Source organism: Schistocerca americana, chromosome 5 (genome assembly GCF_021461395.2).
Source record: "Schistocerca americana isolate TAMUIC-IGC-003095 chromosome 5, iqSchAmer2.1, whole genome shotgun sequence".
In the NCBI taxonomy this organism is placed as follows: Eukaryota; Metazoa; Arthropoda; class Insecta; order Orthoptera; family Acrididae; genus Schistocerca; species Schistocerca americana.
This window is the reverse complement of record NC_060123.1, coordinates 51,003,052-51,022,973: the sequence shown is the minus strand read 5'-3', so window position 1 is coordinate 51,022,973 and position 19,922 is coordinate 51,003,052. Positions and strand designations below refer to the sequence as shown.

The 19,922-nt window shown below is 40.8% G+C and overlaps 1 protein-coding gene across 1 annotated transcript in view; it reads left to right on the top strand.

Moving 5' to 3' along the window:
- Nucleotides 1-19,922, top strand: part of LOC124615808 (cleavage stimulation factor subunit 1) — a 194,700-nt gene that overhangs the window by 41,715 nt on the left and 133,063 nt on the right. The window contains exon 4 of the mRNA XM_047143948.1: nucleotides 6,329-6,475. Coding sequence (XP_046999904.1) covers nucleotides 6,329-6,475 — 147 coding nt within the window. The remainder of the gene's footprint in view (nucleotides 1-6,328; nucleotides 6,476-19,922) is intronic.

The window sequence follows — 19,922 nt, the reverse complement described above, 5'->3', positions numbered from 1 at the left end:
AACTTGTGCCATTGGAAAACTTGTGATTTGGACAAGCAATCAGTCCCAAAGGCATGCTGAAGTAATGGAAACGTTTCGGTGGTGGACTTCCCAACTTTAACTCAAAATTTGATAGCATACCGTTGCTCTACAGAATGATCCATTGTGCCATGTTACATAAACTCAAAATGGGGTTGAGGGAAACACATGTCCTGACTCTCCAGCAGCTCACAACTGAATGAGACAAAGAGCATTTTGAAGCTAACCCCCCCCCCCCCCCCCCCCCTCTCCACTTAGCCCAGCCAGTTACAACATGCTGTGGTGTACCGTTGCATCAGAAAAAATTGGTCTCATTACTTATGGAACGCACTCTGTAAAACTGGCAACATGAAGATTTTAAAGGGACGAAACCAGTTGTAACACAATTGATGTGCAGTAACGCAGCTGAGGTGGTTTTCATTCTAGATACATACAATAGACTCATTGCCACACCAAAATTAATGAAGTTCATTATCACCCCCATGCTTGAAACGAGAGCCTAGAGCTGTAAACACAGATTTAATGCATGGATGTTTAGCCATAAGGGTTGTTAGGGTAAACTGAAGTTGCAACCCAGTACATTTCGGTGCTTCCTTTACCTCTGCCTGAAGTAATTGTCCCTATGTGTTTCTCAGCAACTGTCTGGATTAATTGCCAAAAATTCTTTTTCCAACAATAATGAAGGAATCTTTAGTTTTAGCTTGAAATGTATGTGATGTTTTACCGAACAGTGTAAGATTTTCTGATATTTTGCACAGCATAGCATTCCAAAAATGACATGGTTTGAAGAAATCTTTAATGTTCTGCATCAGTCAAACTGCATATTTTTGTAGACACAAGTATAAATACGAAGGTTACCAAATATGGCACTTAAGATTCACAAACACGTAAACATCATGTCCGCTTGGTTTGATTCTTTCAGCCATTGGCAGCAAAGGAGATGTGATGTCATCCAGATATGTTTGTGGTGATAAAACACATGTATTTAAACATTTATTCAATGTTAATTTTACTATTTTGTGAATAAAGTTTGTGGTGACAACATGAAATGTTGCATAGGACAGGACCTAGGTTGGTTTGGATGACATCAGATGCCATGTTGATCTGCATGTTTGCAAAACTAAACTGCTGTTTTGTTTTTCATATTTATACATACACACTACAAAAATATGTTAATTGATGCACCACATTAAAGATCTCTCAAAAACACGCCATTTTTTCGTAAAGTAAGGTGTGCGAAAGTGCTGGGAAATATCACTTTGGTGACTAAAACTATTACTGGAATGTATAGCCACTGTTCTTTATGCAGGAAATCACATGCTAGTTTAAGATTACATACAATTCTCAGTGTTCAGAGAAACATTTTGTGATAATTCATAAAAGCTCACAATTTCGATATACACACAAACAAACACAAATATACACACAAAATTCTAGCTTTCGCAACCAACGGTTGCTTTGTCAGGAAAGAGGGAAGGAGAGGGAAAGACGAAAGGATGTGGGTTTTAAAGGAGAGGGTAAGGAGTCATTCCAATCCCGGGAGCGGAAAGACTTGCCTTAGGGGGAAAAAAGGACAGGTATACACTCGCACATACACACATATCCATCCGCACATATACAGACACAAGCAGACATATTAAAAGGCAAAGAGTTTGGGCAGAGATGTCAGTCGAGGCGGAAGTGCAGAGGCAAAGATGTTGTTGGATGACAGGTGCGGCATGAGTGGCGGCAACTTGAAATTAGCAGAGATTGAGGCCTGGTGGATAACGGGAAGAGAGGATATATTGAAGAGCAAGTTCCCATCTCCGGAGTTCGGATAGGTTGGTGTTAGTGGGAAGTATCCAGATAACCCGGACGGTGTAACACTGTGCCAAGATGTGCTGGCCGTGCACCAAGGCATGTTTTGCCACAGGGTGATCCTCATTACCAACAAACACTGTCTGCCTGTGTCCATTCATGCGAATGGACAGTTTGTTGCTGGTCATTCCCACATAGAATGCGTCACAGTGTAGGCAGGTCAGTTGGTAAATCACGTGGGTGCTTTCACATGTGGCTCTGCCTTTGATCGTGTACGCCTTCCGGGTTACAGGACTGGAGTAGGTGGTGGTGGGAGGGTGCATGGGACAGGTTTTACACTGAGGGCGGTTACAAGGGTAGGAGCCCGAGGGTAGGGAGGAAGGTTTGGGGATTTCATAGGGATGAACTAAGAGGTTACGAAGGTTAGGTGGACGGCGGAAAGATACTCTTGGTGGAGTGGGGAGGATTTCATGAAGGATGGATCTCATTTCAGGGCAGGATTTGAGGAAGTCGTATCCCTGCTGGAGAGCCACATTCACAGTCTGATCCAGTCCCGGAAAGTATCCTGTCACAAGTGGGGCACTTTTGTGTTCTTCTGTGGGAGTTTCAGGGTTTGAGAGGATAAGGAAGTGGCTCTGGTTATTTGCTTCTGTACCAGGTCGGGAGGGTAGTTGCGGGATGCGAAAGCTGTTTTCAGGTTGTTGGTGTAATGGTTCAGGGATTCCGGACTGGAGCAGATTCGTTTGCCACGAAGACCTAGGCTGTAGGGAAGGGACCGTTTGATATAGAATGGGTGGCAGCTGTCATAATGGAGGTACTGTTGCTTGTTGGTGGGTTTGATGTGGACGGACGTGTGGAACTGGCCATTGGACAGGTGGAGGTCAACGTCAAGGAAAGTGGTATGGGATTTGGAGTAGGACCAGGTGAATCTGATGGAACCAAAGGAGTTGAGGTTGGAGAGGAAATTCTGGAGTTCTTCTTCACTGTGAGTCCAGATCATGAAGATGTCATCAATAAATCTGTACCAAACTTTGGGTTGGCAGGCCTGGGTAACCAAGAAGGCTTCCTCTAAGCGACCCATGAATAGGTTGGCGTACGAGGGGGCCATCCTGGTACCCATGGCTGTTCCCTTTAATTGTTGGTATGTCTGGCCTTCAAAAGTGAAGAAGGTGTGGGTCAGGATGAAGCTGGCTAAGGTAATGAGGAAATAGGTTTTAGGTAGGGTGGCAGGTGATCGGCGTGAAAGGAAGTGCTCCATCGCAGCGAGGCCCTGGACGTGCGGGATATTTGTGTATAACGAAGTGGCATCAATGGTTACAAGGATGGTTTCCGGGGGTAACAGATTGGGTGAGGATTCCAGGCGTTCAAGAAAGTGGTTGGTGTCTTTGATGAAGAATGGGAGACTGCATGTAATGGGCTGAAGGTGTTGATCTACGTAGTCAGAGATCTGTTCTGTGGGGGCTTGGTAACCAGCTACAATGGGGCGGCCGGGATGATTGGGTTTGTGAATTTTAGGAAGAAGGTAGAAGGTAGGGGTGCGGGGTGTCGGTGGTGTCAGGAGGTTGATGGAGTCAGGTGAAAGGTTTTGTAGGGGGCCTAAGGTTCTGAGGATTCCTTGAAGCTCTTCCTGGACATCAGGAATGGGTTTACCTTGGCAAACTTTGTATGTGGTTTTGTCTGAAAGCTGATGCAGTACCTCAGCCACATACTCCCGACGATCAAGTACCACGGTCGTGGAACCCTTGTCCGCCGGAAGAACGACGATGGATCGGTCAGCCTTCAGATCACGGATAGCCTGGGCTTCAGCAGTGGTGATGTTGGGAGTAGGATTAAGGTGTTTTAAGAAGGATTGAGAGGCAAGGCTGGAAGTGGGAAATTCCTGGAAGGTTTGGAGAGGGTGATTTTGAGGAAGAGGAGGTGGGTCCCGCTGTGACGGAGGACGAAACTGTTCCAGGCAGGGTTCAATTTGGATAGTGTATTGGGGAGTTGGATCATTAGGAGTAGGATTAGGATCATTTTTCTTCATGGCAAAGTGATATTTCCAGCAGAGAGTATGAGTGTAGGACAGTAAATCTTTGACGAGGGCTGTTTGGTTGAATCTGGGAGTGGGGCTGAAGGTGAGGCCTTTGGATAGGACAGAGGTTTCGGATTGGGAGAGAGGTTTGGAGGAAAGGTTAACTACTTAATTAGGATGTTGTGGTTCCAGATTGTGTTGATTGGAATTTTGAGGTTTTGGAGGGTGGTGAGCTGGAAGTGGGAGATTGAGTAGATGGGAGAGATTGGGTTTGTGTGGAATGAGAGGAGGTTGAGGTTTGCTGCAAAGGTTGTGAAGGCTGAGTGAGTTGCTTTTCCGGAGGTGGGAAACCAGGAGATTGGATAGTTTTTTGAGGTGAAGGGTGGCATGCTGTTCTAATTTGCAGTTGGCCTGTAGGAGGATGCTCTGAACAGCCGGTGTGGATGTGGGACAGGAAAGATTGAGGACTTTTATTAAGGATAGGAGTTGATGGGTGTGTTCATTGGCTGAGTTGATGTGTAGGAGAAGGATTAGGTGGGTGAGGGCAATGGATTGTTCAGTTTGGAACTGGTATAGGGACTGACGGAAAGAAGGGTTGCAGCCAGAGATGGGAACTTTAAGTGTGAGGCCTTGGGGGTTAATGCCAAATGTCAGACAAGCCTGAGAAAATAAACTATGCGAGTGTAATCTGGCTAGGGTGAAGGCATGTTTGCGGAGGGAATGTAAATAAAACTTAATGGGGTCGTTGTGGGGGTGTTGTGAGGGTGACATGGTATTGGAAGGTGGAAAGTGTAACATGAGGCTGAAATGAAAATGAAAATAAAAATATATGGGGAGAGATAAAGATGAACTAGAAAGTAACTGGAGATCTGTTGTGAAAAAAGGCGAAAAAGTGTTGGTTAAACCTGGGCTATGTTGATCCTGTGGTGAACTTGGGTTGGTAGAAAATGATGTGCACAAAGGTTAGGTGGTTGTGTTGCCGCCAAAACACGTTAAAGGATGGAGAAATTTGGGAAAATTTCGAAAAAACTGCGTGTAAATGTATTAAAAGGAGTGGTTTTGTGGTGGCAGATTATGAAAATGAGGCTAACAATTGTCTGGCGAAGAAATAATGATGTTAAAACCTGTGGGAAGGGCCTTTGCAAATGTCTGCTTGTGTCTGTGTATGTGCGGATGGATGAGTGTGTGTGTGTGTGTGTGTGTGTGCGAGTGTATACCCCTTTTTCCCCCCTAAGGTAAGTCTTTCCGCTCCCGGGATTGGAATGACTCCTTACCCTCTCCCTTAAAACCCACATCCTTTCGTCTTTCCCTCTCCTTCCCTCTTTCCTGATGAGGCAACAGTTTGTTGCGAAAGCTTGAATTTTGTGTGTATGTTTGTGTTTGTTTGTGTGTCTGTCGACCTGCCAGCAACTTTTCCTTCTGTATTCTTGAAGCTAAAGTATGGGGATTTGTATCTACTTAAGTTAGTCTTAACTATTCTGTAAAAGTCTCACATATTGTTCTTTTGGAAGTCCTCTTCTGCTCAGTCATGTGTTCTTTCTCATATTTCCTCTGCGGATTCCTGATAGTTACAGCTGTGTCTCTTTTATAGTTACAGCTGTGTTTCTTTTTAGTACTTGTTCTTTAGATTTTCTGGTGTTTCATGAGAACACCATTCAGTCCATGCTTTTTGATGCTCTTTGATTGTCTTACCTCTTTCTGCAGACCACCAGAAGTGTTCCCTAATTTTCTTGATGTGAACCATTTCTTTTGCACTATCAGTCATTGCTTCTTTTAAGTGTTCCCATCCATGATAATTCTTCTGATTCAAGGTCATTGTAAAATTTTTGGGGCTTACAACTTTCTCTGTCTCTAATCCGTTATAGAGTAATATTCCTAATTTGTTAGGCTCTTGGTAGGATTTTGACTTCAGTTTTGGAAGTAAGTGATCTGAATCTAAATTTGAACCTCTGAGGACTTTGAAGTTTTGAATCTCCTTGTTGATGGGTCACAAGATTGCTGCATGATCACTTTGAAACTCTCCTAGTAGAACATCGGGTGATACCTATGTTTTTTGTTTTCTTTGACGCTGTTTAAATATTGTCAGATTCATTATTGGATCGTATTTCTAACAAATTTTCACCAATGATCTTTATGAATTTTCTTACTTTCCCGAGTTGAGCAGAACTATGATAATATTCTTGGTAGGAATCTTTGATAGTGTCTCCTCCAAGTCTTCCTGAAATCCTTCTAATTTATCTGAGCCTGTTTTGTTAGTCTCATTTGTTGTTGCTCCATTTTAGGGAAAAAAGGAAAATTATTTTTGTATTAGGAATGTCCAGTTACATATTACGTATTGATTTGTGGAGAATAAATGGAATGGATCTTCGTAATGAGAGAGGAAGAATTCAGCAATAGAGAAAATAATGTGTACTGCAGACTTACTTACGTGTCTTCATCATTTGTTGACTGCGAGTTTTCATACCTTATAATTTCAAATTTTTGCCTTCACACCTACAGATTTTGGACGTGGATCGTATGCTGGCAAAATCAGCGCCAGATGTTGCTGGTGGTGACACAGGTCCAGGAGGTGATCGTGGGGGTGGAGGCTCAGCGAGCGATTCACAGGGTCATCCTGTCATTCGCACACTCTATGATCACCTTGAGGTAAGAGCCTGCTATGCATTCCACATCAGTTTCATTAAATGTGTAGTGGGGAACATTACGCAGTTTCTCTCTGTTATTCAACACAGATATGGAATATTTTAAAATAATAATGCTCTGTTCTGTTAACCCCTTAAAACCTTAATAAATTTCTACCTGGAAGGAAAAAATAAAAAAAAATATAAAATATAAAAAAAATGTTGCTCTGGAAGTACTCAGGAAATGGCAGCATACATCAGAAGGGTTGGTAGCTTCATGTGGGATCTGCACCTTTTGGTACTGGCAATCAAAATCAGTTGACTTCCATTTATTTGTGTTGCATTGGTGTGATGCGAATGCATGACAGTTCACATTAAGAGGCTAAATAGAAAGATAATCTTTTGGGTATTACGATTCATCAGTTGTACTTGTCACAAGCTTTCCCTATGGGACATAAAAACATCTGACAGGTGTCGCCCCCACAGCTTAATTTCCTAATGGCGTGCATAAAATGTTAAAGAAGATTGTTGCTGTATTCCATTTATGTCAGATTCAAACTTATTTTTCAAGCTGCTGAAATCTCAGATTAATAAGGATTCTCCTCAGTGTTAACAGAAGATTCTAAATACAACATACTCTAAGTGATTTACCTACACAGCACAAATATCAGTGTGACACGTGCTATGGGCCCCACATTGTGAGGGGACCCACAGCCACCACTGCCGTTAGTGTCTTGGAACTTAAAATAATAAAATCATTTAAGATTATTTGCTAATGATTATTCAATATTTTTAAAGCACCAGAGATATAGATCCATAAAATAAGGGAAAGGCAACTACTTACCTATAGAGGACGGTGTGTGGTGCACAGAAACATGTAATAGAAAACAGTTAACACTAGCTTTCAAGCTCTTGCTTTTGTGTGTCTGTGTGCTTGTGTGAGTGATTCTGTACATTCTTACTAGAAAAAGAGTAATAGCTCAAAAGCTAATGTCAGCTGTTTTCTGTTGTGTGTTTCTCTGCACCACACACAGTCCTCTATTGGTAAGTGATTGCCTTTCTCTTATTTTAGATATATTTCCATCAAGGAACTTTAATTATTGTTAGAAATAATAGATCATTAACATAAAATTGTTTTTCCTTTTGTACGTTTGAAATGTGTGTTCATCTTAATTCTCCTGTATTAAAGTACATTTTACATAATTATTACAAGTTGCCACAAGTGTTTTATTTACACATTGTGAGGTCTTTTGTACGTATTATAAAACTTCTGTACAAAATTGTTGACATAGGTTGTTTGTTTTACATTGTTAACAAAGCTTGCTGAAAAATCATTTGTTGATTTATCAGCTGAGAAAAGGACGTGGGCCATTAATTGAAACGATCAAATGACAGAAAACTCTCAAGATTTGAAAACTTTTTATTTTCATTAATTAAGGTTGCTGATAGTCTGTCTCACTTAGTGCAGTATTTGTGATCCTTTTTTACATTTCTGTCAAAAATTTTAAAATCAGTCACAAGATGCCATTATGGTATGTTCGTGTAGAATGTTTGAACTCATCTCTGTATAGTTTTTGCACATCCTTTAATTTTTAATCTATTTAGATATGCCAGTGTCTTCATTCTCCCCCCACTGAATGTTGCAGTATTATATCTCTCGCTTCCACCATTGAGCCCAACGTAGATCGCATGCAGCCAATTGGTATGTTGCGACTGTTTTCTGTGTGAAATAGTTCTACGGGGTGGATTATGAAATTTTGTTGTTTCCTGTGGTCTAAACTTTGTAAGTTTATAATACTAATACATTTATATAAGTTTATTATTCTAAATCTCCCCATGGACCATGGACATTGCTGAGGTGGACAGCTGAAAACAAGGGAAAGCTACAGTCATTATATTTTCCAAGTACTTGCAGCTCTATTGTATAGCTTAATGATGACGGCATTGTGTTGGATAATATATCCCAGAAATAAAATAGATAAAGCAGTCTTCCATTTGGATCTCCATACAGGAACTATCCAGGAGTAATAAGGAAAAACAAAACTGGCATTCTGCGGACTGGAGTGTGGAACGTTAGATCCCTTAATCAGGCTAGGTGGGCTGGATAATTTAGAAAAGAAAATGGATAGTTTCAGTTTAGATACAGTGGGAGTTAGTGAAGTACTCTGGCAGGAAGAACATGACTTTTGGTTAGATGAGTCCAGGATTTATCAAAATAAAATTAAATAGAGGTAACACAGGAGTAAGCCTAATAGTGAATAAGGAAATAGGAAAGTGGGTAAACTACTATGAACAGCTTAGTGAATGGATTACACAGGCCTACGAAAAATATTTTTTAAAAAACTTTTTTTACTTTGATAGCTGATCTTTATAGATTTTTATGAGCTGAATCCAAATCTAGCCTTAGTTTTTTTGTATCACCCATAGTTTTTGAGCAATATGCTTTTTATTATATAATATAAAAATCCTATGCTATTCGGTTAACAGGAAAATTAATGAAATGCTTTGTTACGACATAAGCATGGATTGTGTTTACAGTAAGCTACTTAAAACGATCATATGTGTTAATAGAGTTTTCACTTGTCAGCTGGAATTGGTTTGTATTTTCTTTCTCTTATTTCTTTGAAGCTTCTTGTGTAGCTTTTTCTGCGATGAGTCGCTTGCTGAACTTCTTAGTGAAGTGACCAACAATAGTCCCCCATCATTTTGGTGTCCCAGCAGGCTTGGTAGTGTTTTCCCATCACTTTAATGTCCTGGTAAAAATGCTCTCCCTGTTCCTCACTAACATCTCCCATGTTGTCCGGGAAGTAATCAAGATGACTGTTCAAAAAGTGAACTTTCTGGCTCATTAAACATCCTAAAGTTTTAAACTCCTTTAACATTGTAGCTATAATAGAAACATCTTCTGGGTCTTTTTCATGTCCTAAGAACTTTGTAATGACTTGCTTGAATGATACCCATGCTTATTTCTCATTTAAAGTCATTGTAGATTCAGAGTTAACATCAAACATCAATTTTCTAATGTCAGGTCTGACAAAGTTGCCTTCTTTTAGTTTAGCTTCTGAAAGGTGTGGAAAATTTTGGCAGAGATACTTAAAACATGGTCCATCTTTTGGCCAAACCCTTACAAACTGTTTCATTAGGCCTAACTTTGTATGTAGAGGTGGTAGGAGTACATTTTCTGGATCTACAAAGTTTTAGCATAAAATGTTCTTCTGGACAGGTTTTAAAGACTCTCCCACAGGCCAGTTCTTCCTGCACCAGTGTTCATCCTTAGCCCTACTGTCCCATTCACACAAGAAACATGAAATATGGTAAAGCCACCTTGCTGACCAAGGAGCATGCATGTTATTTTTAGATTGCCACATATCATCCAACCAAGAGCATAATAGCCTATTTTATTTAGCACTATTTCTAAGTTTTCATAGCTTTCTTTCATATGTACAGAATGTCCAACTGGTACAGATGCATACATGTTACCATTGTCTAGTAAACCAGCCTTTAAACTAGTTTTGGATGAATCAGTAAACAGCCTCCAGTCTTCCTTTTTGTATTCAATACCTAACTCATTCATCAGACCGGGAATGTATGAGCAGTACACTAAATTACCAACTCATTCATCAGACCGGGAATGTATGAGCAGTACACTAAATTACCTTCTTGTTGAAAAAACTTGGAAAACTGCTGCTCTCTTTTACTATACATGTGTATGTTGGTTCCAGCTGCCAATAAGTTATTTTCTTTTAATCTAGAGCCAAGCAATTCAGCTTTTTCTTTCGTTAAGCCCAGATCCCTAAACAAATTGTTAAGCTCGGTCTGAGTAAACAATTTGCGCCCTAGACTTTCTGTATTACAATGGAATTCATCATCGTCTGGTTCATGTAAATCAGATTATACATAAGAATATAATAGAGAGAAACATTCCACATGGGAAAAATATATCTAAAAACAAAGATGATGTAACTTACCAAACGAAAACGTTGGTATGTTGATAGACACACAAACAAACACAAACCACACACAAAATTCATCTTTCGCAATCCACGGTTGCTTGATCAGGAAAGAGGGAAGGAGAAGGAAAGACGAAAGGATGTGGGTTTTAAGGGAGAGGGTAAGGAGTCATTCCAATCCCGGGAGCGGAAAGACTTACCTTAGGGGGAAAAAAGGACGGGTATACATTCGCACACACACACACATATCCATCCGCACATATACAGACACAAGCAGACATTTGTAAAGGCAAAGAGTTTGGGCAGAGATGTCAGTCAAGGTGGAAAAACAGAGGCAAAGATGTTGTTGAATGACAGGTGAGGTATGAGCAGCGGCAACTTGAAATTAGCGGAGGTTGAGGCCTGGTGGGTAACGGGAAGAGAGGATATACTGAAGGGCAAGTTCCCATCTCCGGAGTTTTGACAGGTTGGTGTTAGTGGGAAATATCCAGATAACCTGGACGGTGTAACACTGTGCCAAGATGTGCTGTCCGTGCACCAAGACATGTTTAGCCACAGGGTGATCCTCATTACCAACAAACACTGCCTGCCTGTGTCCATTCATGCAAATGGACAGTTTGTTGCGGTTCATTCTCACATAGAAAGCTTCACAGTGTAGGCAGGTCAGTTGGTAAATCACGTGGGTGCTTTCACACGTGGCTCTGCCTTTGATCGTGTACACCTTCCGGGTTACAGGACTGCAGTAGGTGGTGGTGGGAGGGTGCATGGGACAGGTTTTACACCGGGGGCGGTTGCAAGGGTAGGAGCCAGAGGGTAGGAAAGGTGGTTTGGGGATTTCATAGGGATGAACCAAGAGGTTACGAAGGTTAGGTGGACGGCGGAAAGACACTCTTGGTGGAGTGGGGAGGATTTCATGAAGGATGGATCTCATTTCAGGGCAGGATTTGAAGAAGTCGTATCCCTGCTGGAAAGCCACATTCAGAGTCTGATCCAGTCCCGGAAAGTATCCTGTCACAAGTGGGGCACTTTTGTGGTTCTTCTGTGGGAGTTTCTGGGTTTGAGGGGATGAGGAAGTGGCTCTGGTTATTTGCTTCTGTACCAGGTCGGGAGGGTAGTTGCAGGATGCGAAAGCTGTTGTCAGGTTGTTGGTGTAATGGTTCAGGGATTCCGGACTGGAGCAGATTAGTTTGCCATGAAGATCTAGGCTGTAGGTAAGGGACCGTTTGATATGGAATGGGTGGCAGCTGTCATAATGGAGGTACTGTTGCTTGTTGGTGGGTTTGATGTTTACAGATGTGTGGAGCTGGCCATTGGACAGATGGAGGTCAATGTCAAGGAAAGTGGCATGGGATTTGGAGTAGGACCAGGTGAATCTGATGGAACCAAAGGAGTTGAGGTTGGAGAGGAAATTCTGGAGTTCTTCTTCACTGTGAGTCCAGATCATGAAGATGTCATCAATAAATCTGTACCAAACTTCGGGTTGGCAAGCCTGGGTAACCAAGAAGGCTTCCTCTAAGCGACCCATAAATAGGTTGGCGTACGAGGGGGCCATCCTGGTACCCATGGCTGTTCCCTTTAATTGTTGGTATGTCTGGCCTTCAAAAGTGAAGAAGTTGTGGGTCAGGATGAAGCTGGCTAAGGTAATGAGGAAATATGTTTTAGGTAGGGTGGCAGGTGATTGGCGTGAAAGGAAGTTCTCCATCGCAGCGAGGCCCTGGACGTGCGGGATATTTGTGTATAAGGAAGTGGCATCAATGGTTACAAGGATGGTTTCCGGGGGTAACACATTGGGTAAGGATTGCAGGCGTTCGAGAAAGTGGTTGGTGTCTTTGATGAAGAATGGGAGACTGCATGTAATGGGTTGAAGGTGTTGATCTACGTAGGCAGAGATCCGTTCTGTGGGGGCTTGGTAACCAGCTACAATGGGGCGGCCGGGATGATTGGGTTTATGAATTTTAGGAAGTAGGTAGAAGTTAGGGGTGTCGGTGGGGTCAGGAGGTTGATGGAGTCAGGTGACAGGTTTTGCAGGGGGCCTAAGGTTCTGAGGATTCCTTGAAGCTCTTCCTGGACATCAGGAATGGGATTACCTTGGCAAACTTTGTATGTAGTGTTGTCTGAAAGCTGACGCAGTCCCTCAGCCACATACTCCCGACAATCAAGTACCACGGTCTTGGAACCCTTGTCTGCCGGAAGAATGACAATGGAACGGTCAGCCTTCAGATCGCGGATAGCCTGGGCTTCAGCAGTGGTGATGTTGGGAATAGGATTAAGGTTTTTCAAGAAGGATTGAGAGGCAAGGCTGGAAGTGAGAAATTCCTGTAAGGTTTGGAGAGGGTGATTTTGAGGAAGAGGAGGTGGGTCCCACTGTGACGGAGGACGGAACTGTTCCAGGCAGGGTTCAATTTGGATAGTGTCCTGGGGAGTTGGATCATTAGGAGTAGGATTAGGATTATCTTTCTTCATGGCAAAGTGATGTTTCCAGCAGAGAGTATGAGTGTAGGACAGTCAATCTTTGATGAGGGGGCTGTTTGGTTGAATCTGGGAGTGGGGCTGAAGGTGAGGCCTTTGGATAGGACAGAGGTTTCGGATTGGGAGAGAGGTTTGGAGGAATGTCCTCATGATCCTATATGAGCAATATGTTGAGTGTTGTAGTATATTCCTTTCGACACACCCAAAGGTCAAACACGCCTGTGATCATTTGTGCTGCCCTTCTCTGTATACTGTCGTTGTCTCCTGTTAGTCCTGTTTGATACAGGTCCCACCCACTTGAACAATATTCTAGAATGGGTCATATGACTGATTTGTAAGCAATCTCCTTTTTTAGACTGATTGCACTCCACCTATGTTCTACCAATAAATCGAAATCTACCACTTGGTTTACACATGACTGAGCCCATGTGATATTCCATTCAATATCCCTACTAAGTGCTACACCCAGCTATTTGTGAGTCGGCCAATTCCAAGTGTGACTCATTGATACTATGTTAGTAGGATACTAAGTTTTTTTGTTTTGCGAAGTGTAAAATTTTACATTTGGCACATTTAAAGCAAGTTGCCAATCCTTGCACCACTTTGAAATCTTCTCAAGATCTAACTAAATATTTATGCAGCTTCTTTCAGATAGTACTTCATTATAGATAACTCCATCATCTGCAAAAAGTCTGAGATTGCTGTTAATATTTTCTGCAAAGTCATTAATATAAAACATGAACACTTAGACTTTCCAAACGTTCTCCTGCGCTATGCTCAAAGTTACATCTATGTCTGACACTTACTCTCCATTTGAGATGCTGCGTCATGCCAAAAAGTCCTCAATCCAGTCACAAATTTCACTTAACACCACTATTCATACTTTTTACGATAAACTTAGGTGTGGTATTGAGTCAAATGCTTTTTAGAAATCAGGAAATACTTCATTTGCCTGACTGCCTTGATCCAAGACATTCAGTATGTCTTGTGAGAAAACTGTGAGTTGGACTCCACATGATTGATGTTTTCAGAATCCATGCTATTTGACATAGAGAAGGTCTTTTTTTCAAGATGCCTCATTATGTTAGAGCTCAGAATACGTTCTCAGATTCTAGAACAAATCGTTGTCCAAGGGTATTGGATGGTAGTTTTGTGGATCACTTCTACTATCCTTCATGTAGATGAGAATGACTTGTGCTTTCTTCCAACTACTGGGCACGGTTTTTTGTTCAAGGGATCTACTATAGATCATAGTTACAAGAGGGGCTAACTCAGCCCTAAATTCAGTATAGAATCTGACAAGGGATTCCATCAGCCCCTGCAGCTTTGTTTAGTTTTAATGTTTCCAGCTGTCACTACTGACACTAGCACTCATTTCACTCATGTTTTCAGTGGAATGAGGATTAAATTGGGGCGATTATCCTCGGTTTTCCTTTGTAAAGGGACATTTGAAAACCAGCTTTTGCTGTGCTACTGTCCATTTCAGTTCCAGCCTCATTTACTATGGACTGGGCACTAACTTTGGTATATAAAGTTAGTGAAAAACAATCCGGATCGCAATGGTTATTTGTTTTTCAAATGATTGGTTTTGGCCTAGTCTTAGGCCATCTTCAGAATAGCACCATCAGCTGAAGTTGGCGGTGTCCAGAAGAGTCAGTAGATCTCAGTTGCTGAAACTGCTCTAACCTTGGTGCCACTAACAGGCCTTGCATATGACCAGAATTTCTTTGGGTGTTGTGAAAGATCATTTGACAATATTCTGCTACAGCAATTAGTGGAAGTTGCACGCATTTCCCTCATGACAGCCAAATGTGTTGCACTCATTATCTCTCTATATGTAATCCTATGCTTTCTTTTACACCTATTATGCAGTGGTCTGTTTTTTTTTAGAAGTTTCTTTACAGTGAGTGTGTACCATGGAGAGTCCCTCCCATTATGAACTGCTCTACTGGTTAATATCTATGCTGTGCAAGGTCAACTGTTGTTCTAAACTTTAGCTGTAGGTCCTCTACATGCTTCCAGTGTGTGCTGTGCTGAAAGTTTAAGTTTCTCATTGAGATATAACACTAATCATTTCTTATCAAGTTTACTGAACACATATCTTTCTGATTGTTTTAGTTATTCCTTGTAAGTTGGTAGTCGTTGTTGCCAGAACCTTGCCATGGTCACTGAAATCAGTAAAGAGGACAGGTCTGTTTGTTGCATTATATCCGACATGAGTGAGGTTCTGTTCTAGACAGTTTTCAGAGAAGGCATTTAATAATGTTTTACAGAATGTCTTATCATGCCCACCATTAACAAAACTATAATTTTCTGAATTGATTGTTGGCAAAGGATTATTCACAACTTATACAGAAAACAGACTGTTATTATGAGCTGAAGTATGTGAAAGGGAAGCAATTGCTGAGAAGGGAGTGTACCAGGGTTGTAACCTACCCAGATTTTATTTGATCTGTAGAGAGAGAAAGCAGTAAAAGGAACAAAGGGGAAATTCCGAAAGGGAATTAAATTAAAATTTAAGGAGAAGAAATCAAAACTGCCGATGACATTGTAATTCTCTCAGAGACAGCAATCACCTTCGAAGATCAGTAGAGTTGAATGGGTAGTGTCTTGAAAAGAGATAATATGATGAGCATCAACAAAAGTAAAACAAAGGTAATGGAACTTTGTCTGATTAAGTCAGGTGATGCTGTGGGACTTGGATTTGGAACTGAGAAACTGAAAGTAGTCAGTGAGTTTTGCTGTTTGTGCACTAAAACAACTGATGATGGCCGAAGTAGAGATGATATAAAATGCAGTCTGGCAATAGCATTTGTGAAAAAGGTAAATTTGTTAACATCTAATATAAATTTAACTATTAGGATGTTCTTTTCTCAAGGTATTTGTGTGGAGTGTAGCCTTGTACACAAGTGAAGTGTAGGCAGTAAATGGATCAGACAAGAAGAGAATAAAAGCTTTTCAAATGTGAGGCTACAGAATAATGCTGAACCTTAGATGGGTATACTGAATAAAAGCGAGAAGGCACTGAATCAAATAGGGAAGAAAAAGGAATTTATGCCACAACGTGACTTAAAGAAGGGATCAACTGATAGGACACATCCCGAGGCTCAAAGAATACTCAGTTTTGGTAGTAGAGGGATTTGTGGAATGAATTGTAGAGGGTAGGACATGTTAACTGCAGTGAAGCCTGTGCATGAACACTCTGTGTGTATTCAACAGTTTGTGCATTACAGTGTTTGACAAAGATTGTTGTGGAACTGATTAGTGCAACATTCTGTGTGGTATGGCAACATGTCTGCAAGATATCATTTGAGTGCTTGCGATTGTGGATGAGCAATTGTACAGCTTGAAGTTGGTCACAGTGTCATGACTGTGGCCACAGTAATGAGTGTGTCCAGAAGTATCATCTCATGGTTAAAAAAAGACCTCTGAAGATGGAAATGTCACAAGAGGATTGATACGTAGCCCTAGTGGTGAAAATGGACACACACCTCACACCTAGGGAGATGACTGCAGGCCTTGCAACTGCTATCAATACATGCGGTACATGTGTGTCTGTTAGAACTATTCCGCAGCAGTTATATCAGGCTGGTTTGTATGCTCGAAAGCCAATTAAATACATCCCACTTCAGCCACGCCATGATAACGAAGAGTTCATTCATGTAGGGAGCATATAGGATTAGGTCAGGGACAGTGGTCCAGAGTCATGTTCTCTGATGAATCTTGCTTTATTGTGGCAACTGATTCTGGCCACCAGATAGTGTGGAGAGAGAGGGGAGAGAGAGAGAGAGAGATTGGGGGGGGGGGGGGACATGTTACACAGCACAGAATGTCATAAACATCATCAGTATGGCTTAGGTAGGCTGAACAATGCTGCATATCTTTGTGCTGTATTGCATGGAGATTATTCTGGAGTGTGGCAGGTCCTGACTTTCTGTTTATAGAAGGTAATTCCCAGCCATACAGGACTGCTGAGGTGTCAGACACACTGCAAAGTGAAGATATTTGAATGGGTGAAATGGACGTCTTAATACGTGGACTTAAATCGTATAGTGTATGGCTGGAACGCTCTTAGCAGAAGTGTTTCTCATTGAACAACTCCTCCCAAAACCATGCAAGAACTGAAAACTGCCTTAAGAGAGGAGGGGATGGGACAGTATCCCCCTGTGATACCTTGAGAGTTTGGTACAGGTGCAAAATGTGTATTAGTGCCTGAAGAGGACATATTACTTGCTGAGAGTCCAATAACAATATTTATGTTGGGAGTGTTACGTGTCAAACATGACCGTTCCTTACATCAGTTAACTTGCTCTCCTATGTCGTGGTTTTTTCCATTATATCATTCCACCTCTGTTACATTTGTACTGTATTTTGTGTTGGACATCATTGCCTGTGATTATTCCTGTCCAACAATGCCTCTGGTCCTTAGCAATGTCAAGCAGTGTAAATATGAGGCAAAATTGGTGGTCAATGCTTAACTTCAGGAAATGATATGTGTATTACTGCCAATAAACACACATCAAAGTAAAAGTGATGACACCGTCCTAGCTTTCCAAACTGTTAGCTCATTTCTCTGATAGACTGAAATATGCTACTGTTATACCTTTGCATAAAAAAGGGGATAGATCTGATGTCAACAATTACCGTCCAATCTCCCTTCTAACAGCTTTATCTAAAATTTTTGAGAATGTAATGTATTCATGAGTAGCTTCACATATCTGTAAAAATGAAGTACTGACAAAATGTCAGTTTGGTTTCCAGAAAGGTTTTTCAACAGAAAATGCCATATATGCTTTCACCAATCAAATTTTGAATGATCTGAATAACCGAACACCACCCATTGGGATTTTTTGTGATCTCTCAAAGGCTTTTGATTGTGTAAATCGTGAAATTCTGCTAGACAAGCTCAAGTATTGTGGCATGAGTGGGACAATGCACAAATGGTTTAATTCGTACCTAACTGGAAGAGCGCAGAAAGTTGAAATAAGCAGTTCTCATAATATGCAAAGATCAGCACATTCCTCAAACTGGGGAACTATCAAGGATGGGGTTCCACAAGGGTCGGTCTTGGGTCCTTTGTTGTTCTTAATATATATTAATGACTTGCCATTCTATATTCATGAAGAGGCAAAGTTAGTTCTCTTTGCTGATGATACAAGTATAGTAATCACACCTGACAAACAAGAATTAACTGATGAAATTGTCAATAATGTCTTTCAGAAAATTACTAAGTGGTTCCTTGTAAACGGACTCTCACTGAATTTTGATAAGACACAGTACATCCAGTTCCGTACAGTAAATGGTATGACGCCATTAATAAATGTAGACCTTAAGCAGAAGCATATAGCTAAGGTACAATATTCAAAGTTTTTAGGTGTGTCCATTGATGAGAGATTAAATTGGAAGACACACATTGATGATCTGCTGAAACGTTTGAGTTTAGCTACTTATGCAATAAGGGTCATTGCAAATTTTGGTGATAAACATCTTAGTAAATTAGCTTACTACGCCTATTTTCACTCATTGATTGCATATGGCATCATATTTTGGGGTAATTCATCACTGAGGAATAAAGTATTTGTTGCACAAAAGCGTGTAATTAGAATAATTGCTGGAGTCCACCTGCAGACATTTATTTAAGGATCTAGGGATATTCACAGTAGCTTCTCAGTATATATACTCTCTTATGAAATTTGTTATTAACAACCAAACCCAATTCAAAAGTAATAGCAGTGTCCATAACTACAATACTAGGAGAAAGGATGATCTTCACTATTCAAGATTAAATCTAACTTTGGCGCAGAAAGGGGTGAATTATACTGCCACTAAAGTCTTTGGTCACTTACCAAATAGTATCAAAAGTCTGACAGATAACCAACAAGTATTTAAGAAGAAATTAAAAGAATCTCTGAATGACAACTCCTTCTACTCCATAGAGGAATTTTTAGATATAATTTAAGAAAAAAAGAAAAAAAACCAAACAAAAAAATTATAAAAAAATTAAAAAAAAAAAAGTTGTTGTATTAACTTACTTATGTTGTTAAATTAACTTAATTATGTCATGTACTGGAAAATTTGACTCGTTTCACATCATTACGAAATATCGTATTCATGATCCATGGAACTAGTATTAATCTAATCTAATCTAATCTAGTGGGGAGAGGAGTGTTGATAAGATTGAGAAATCCACATCTGTTGTCAATGATATTGTATTAGCATGACTGGTGTTGGTGACTCCATAATTGGGTGCTACACACTGCAACAGGGATTGGAGGGCATGATATGATGCAGTGTTACCGTTACAAGACAGTTATAGCCTTGTTAACAGCTACTTACTCATACGGTTTACAAGTCATGAGTGTGGGTTGGGCCGGCCAGTAATTGCAGCACATATGTGACTTTAAGGTCTTCAGCAGAAAGCACTACACTGTAGGGAGGGAGATGATTCAGATTTTGAGGAAAAAATGTGGAAGTGCACAGTGATACGCCAGGACTGCCAGAGGAACAGCTGTGTTGCTGGTACACAGGAAACAAAATGGCAGGTCTGTTTTGTTGAACAGCTAGGGGGGTGGCTCTACGGATGTCGGGTACACGAATTTTTGCAGATTGTGATGGAAAGTAAAACTGCAGAAATTATAAAAGTCCACTGCTAACTGGACTGTCAACTCACATTAATGTAGAACCCAGACAACAGAAATGAGGCCAAGCTGTAGATGTAATGCAAAACATTATGGTGGTAGTACAAGTAAAACTTTTTACTTAAATTAGAAATGTGATATGTAGGCAATAAAAATGGGTGAGGGAGTGATGAAATCATGCTGTACATAGCACAGCTGTCTGCAGTGCATATTAGGAGAAAAAAGTGTGATAAAAATCTATTGAAAAACCAAGTGGCAAAATCAGAAGCTAGCTCTGTTAACAAGCATGTGATGGATGCACAAATTGATTATAAAACCTAGAGCAAGGTAGAGTGAGTTTAGTCAAATGTAAAATATGCTAACATCAAAATGTATAACATATATGTTATACTGCGTGGGTAACTGTCAATCACAT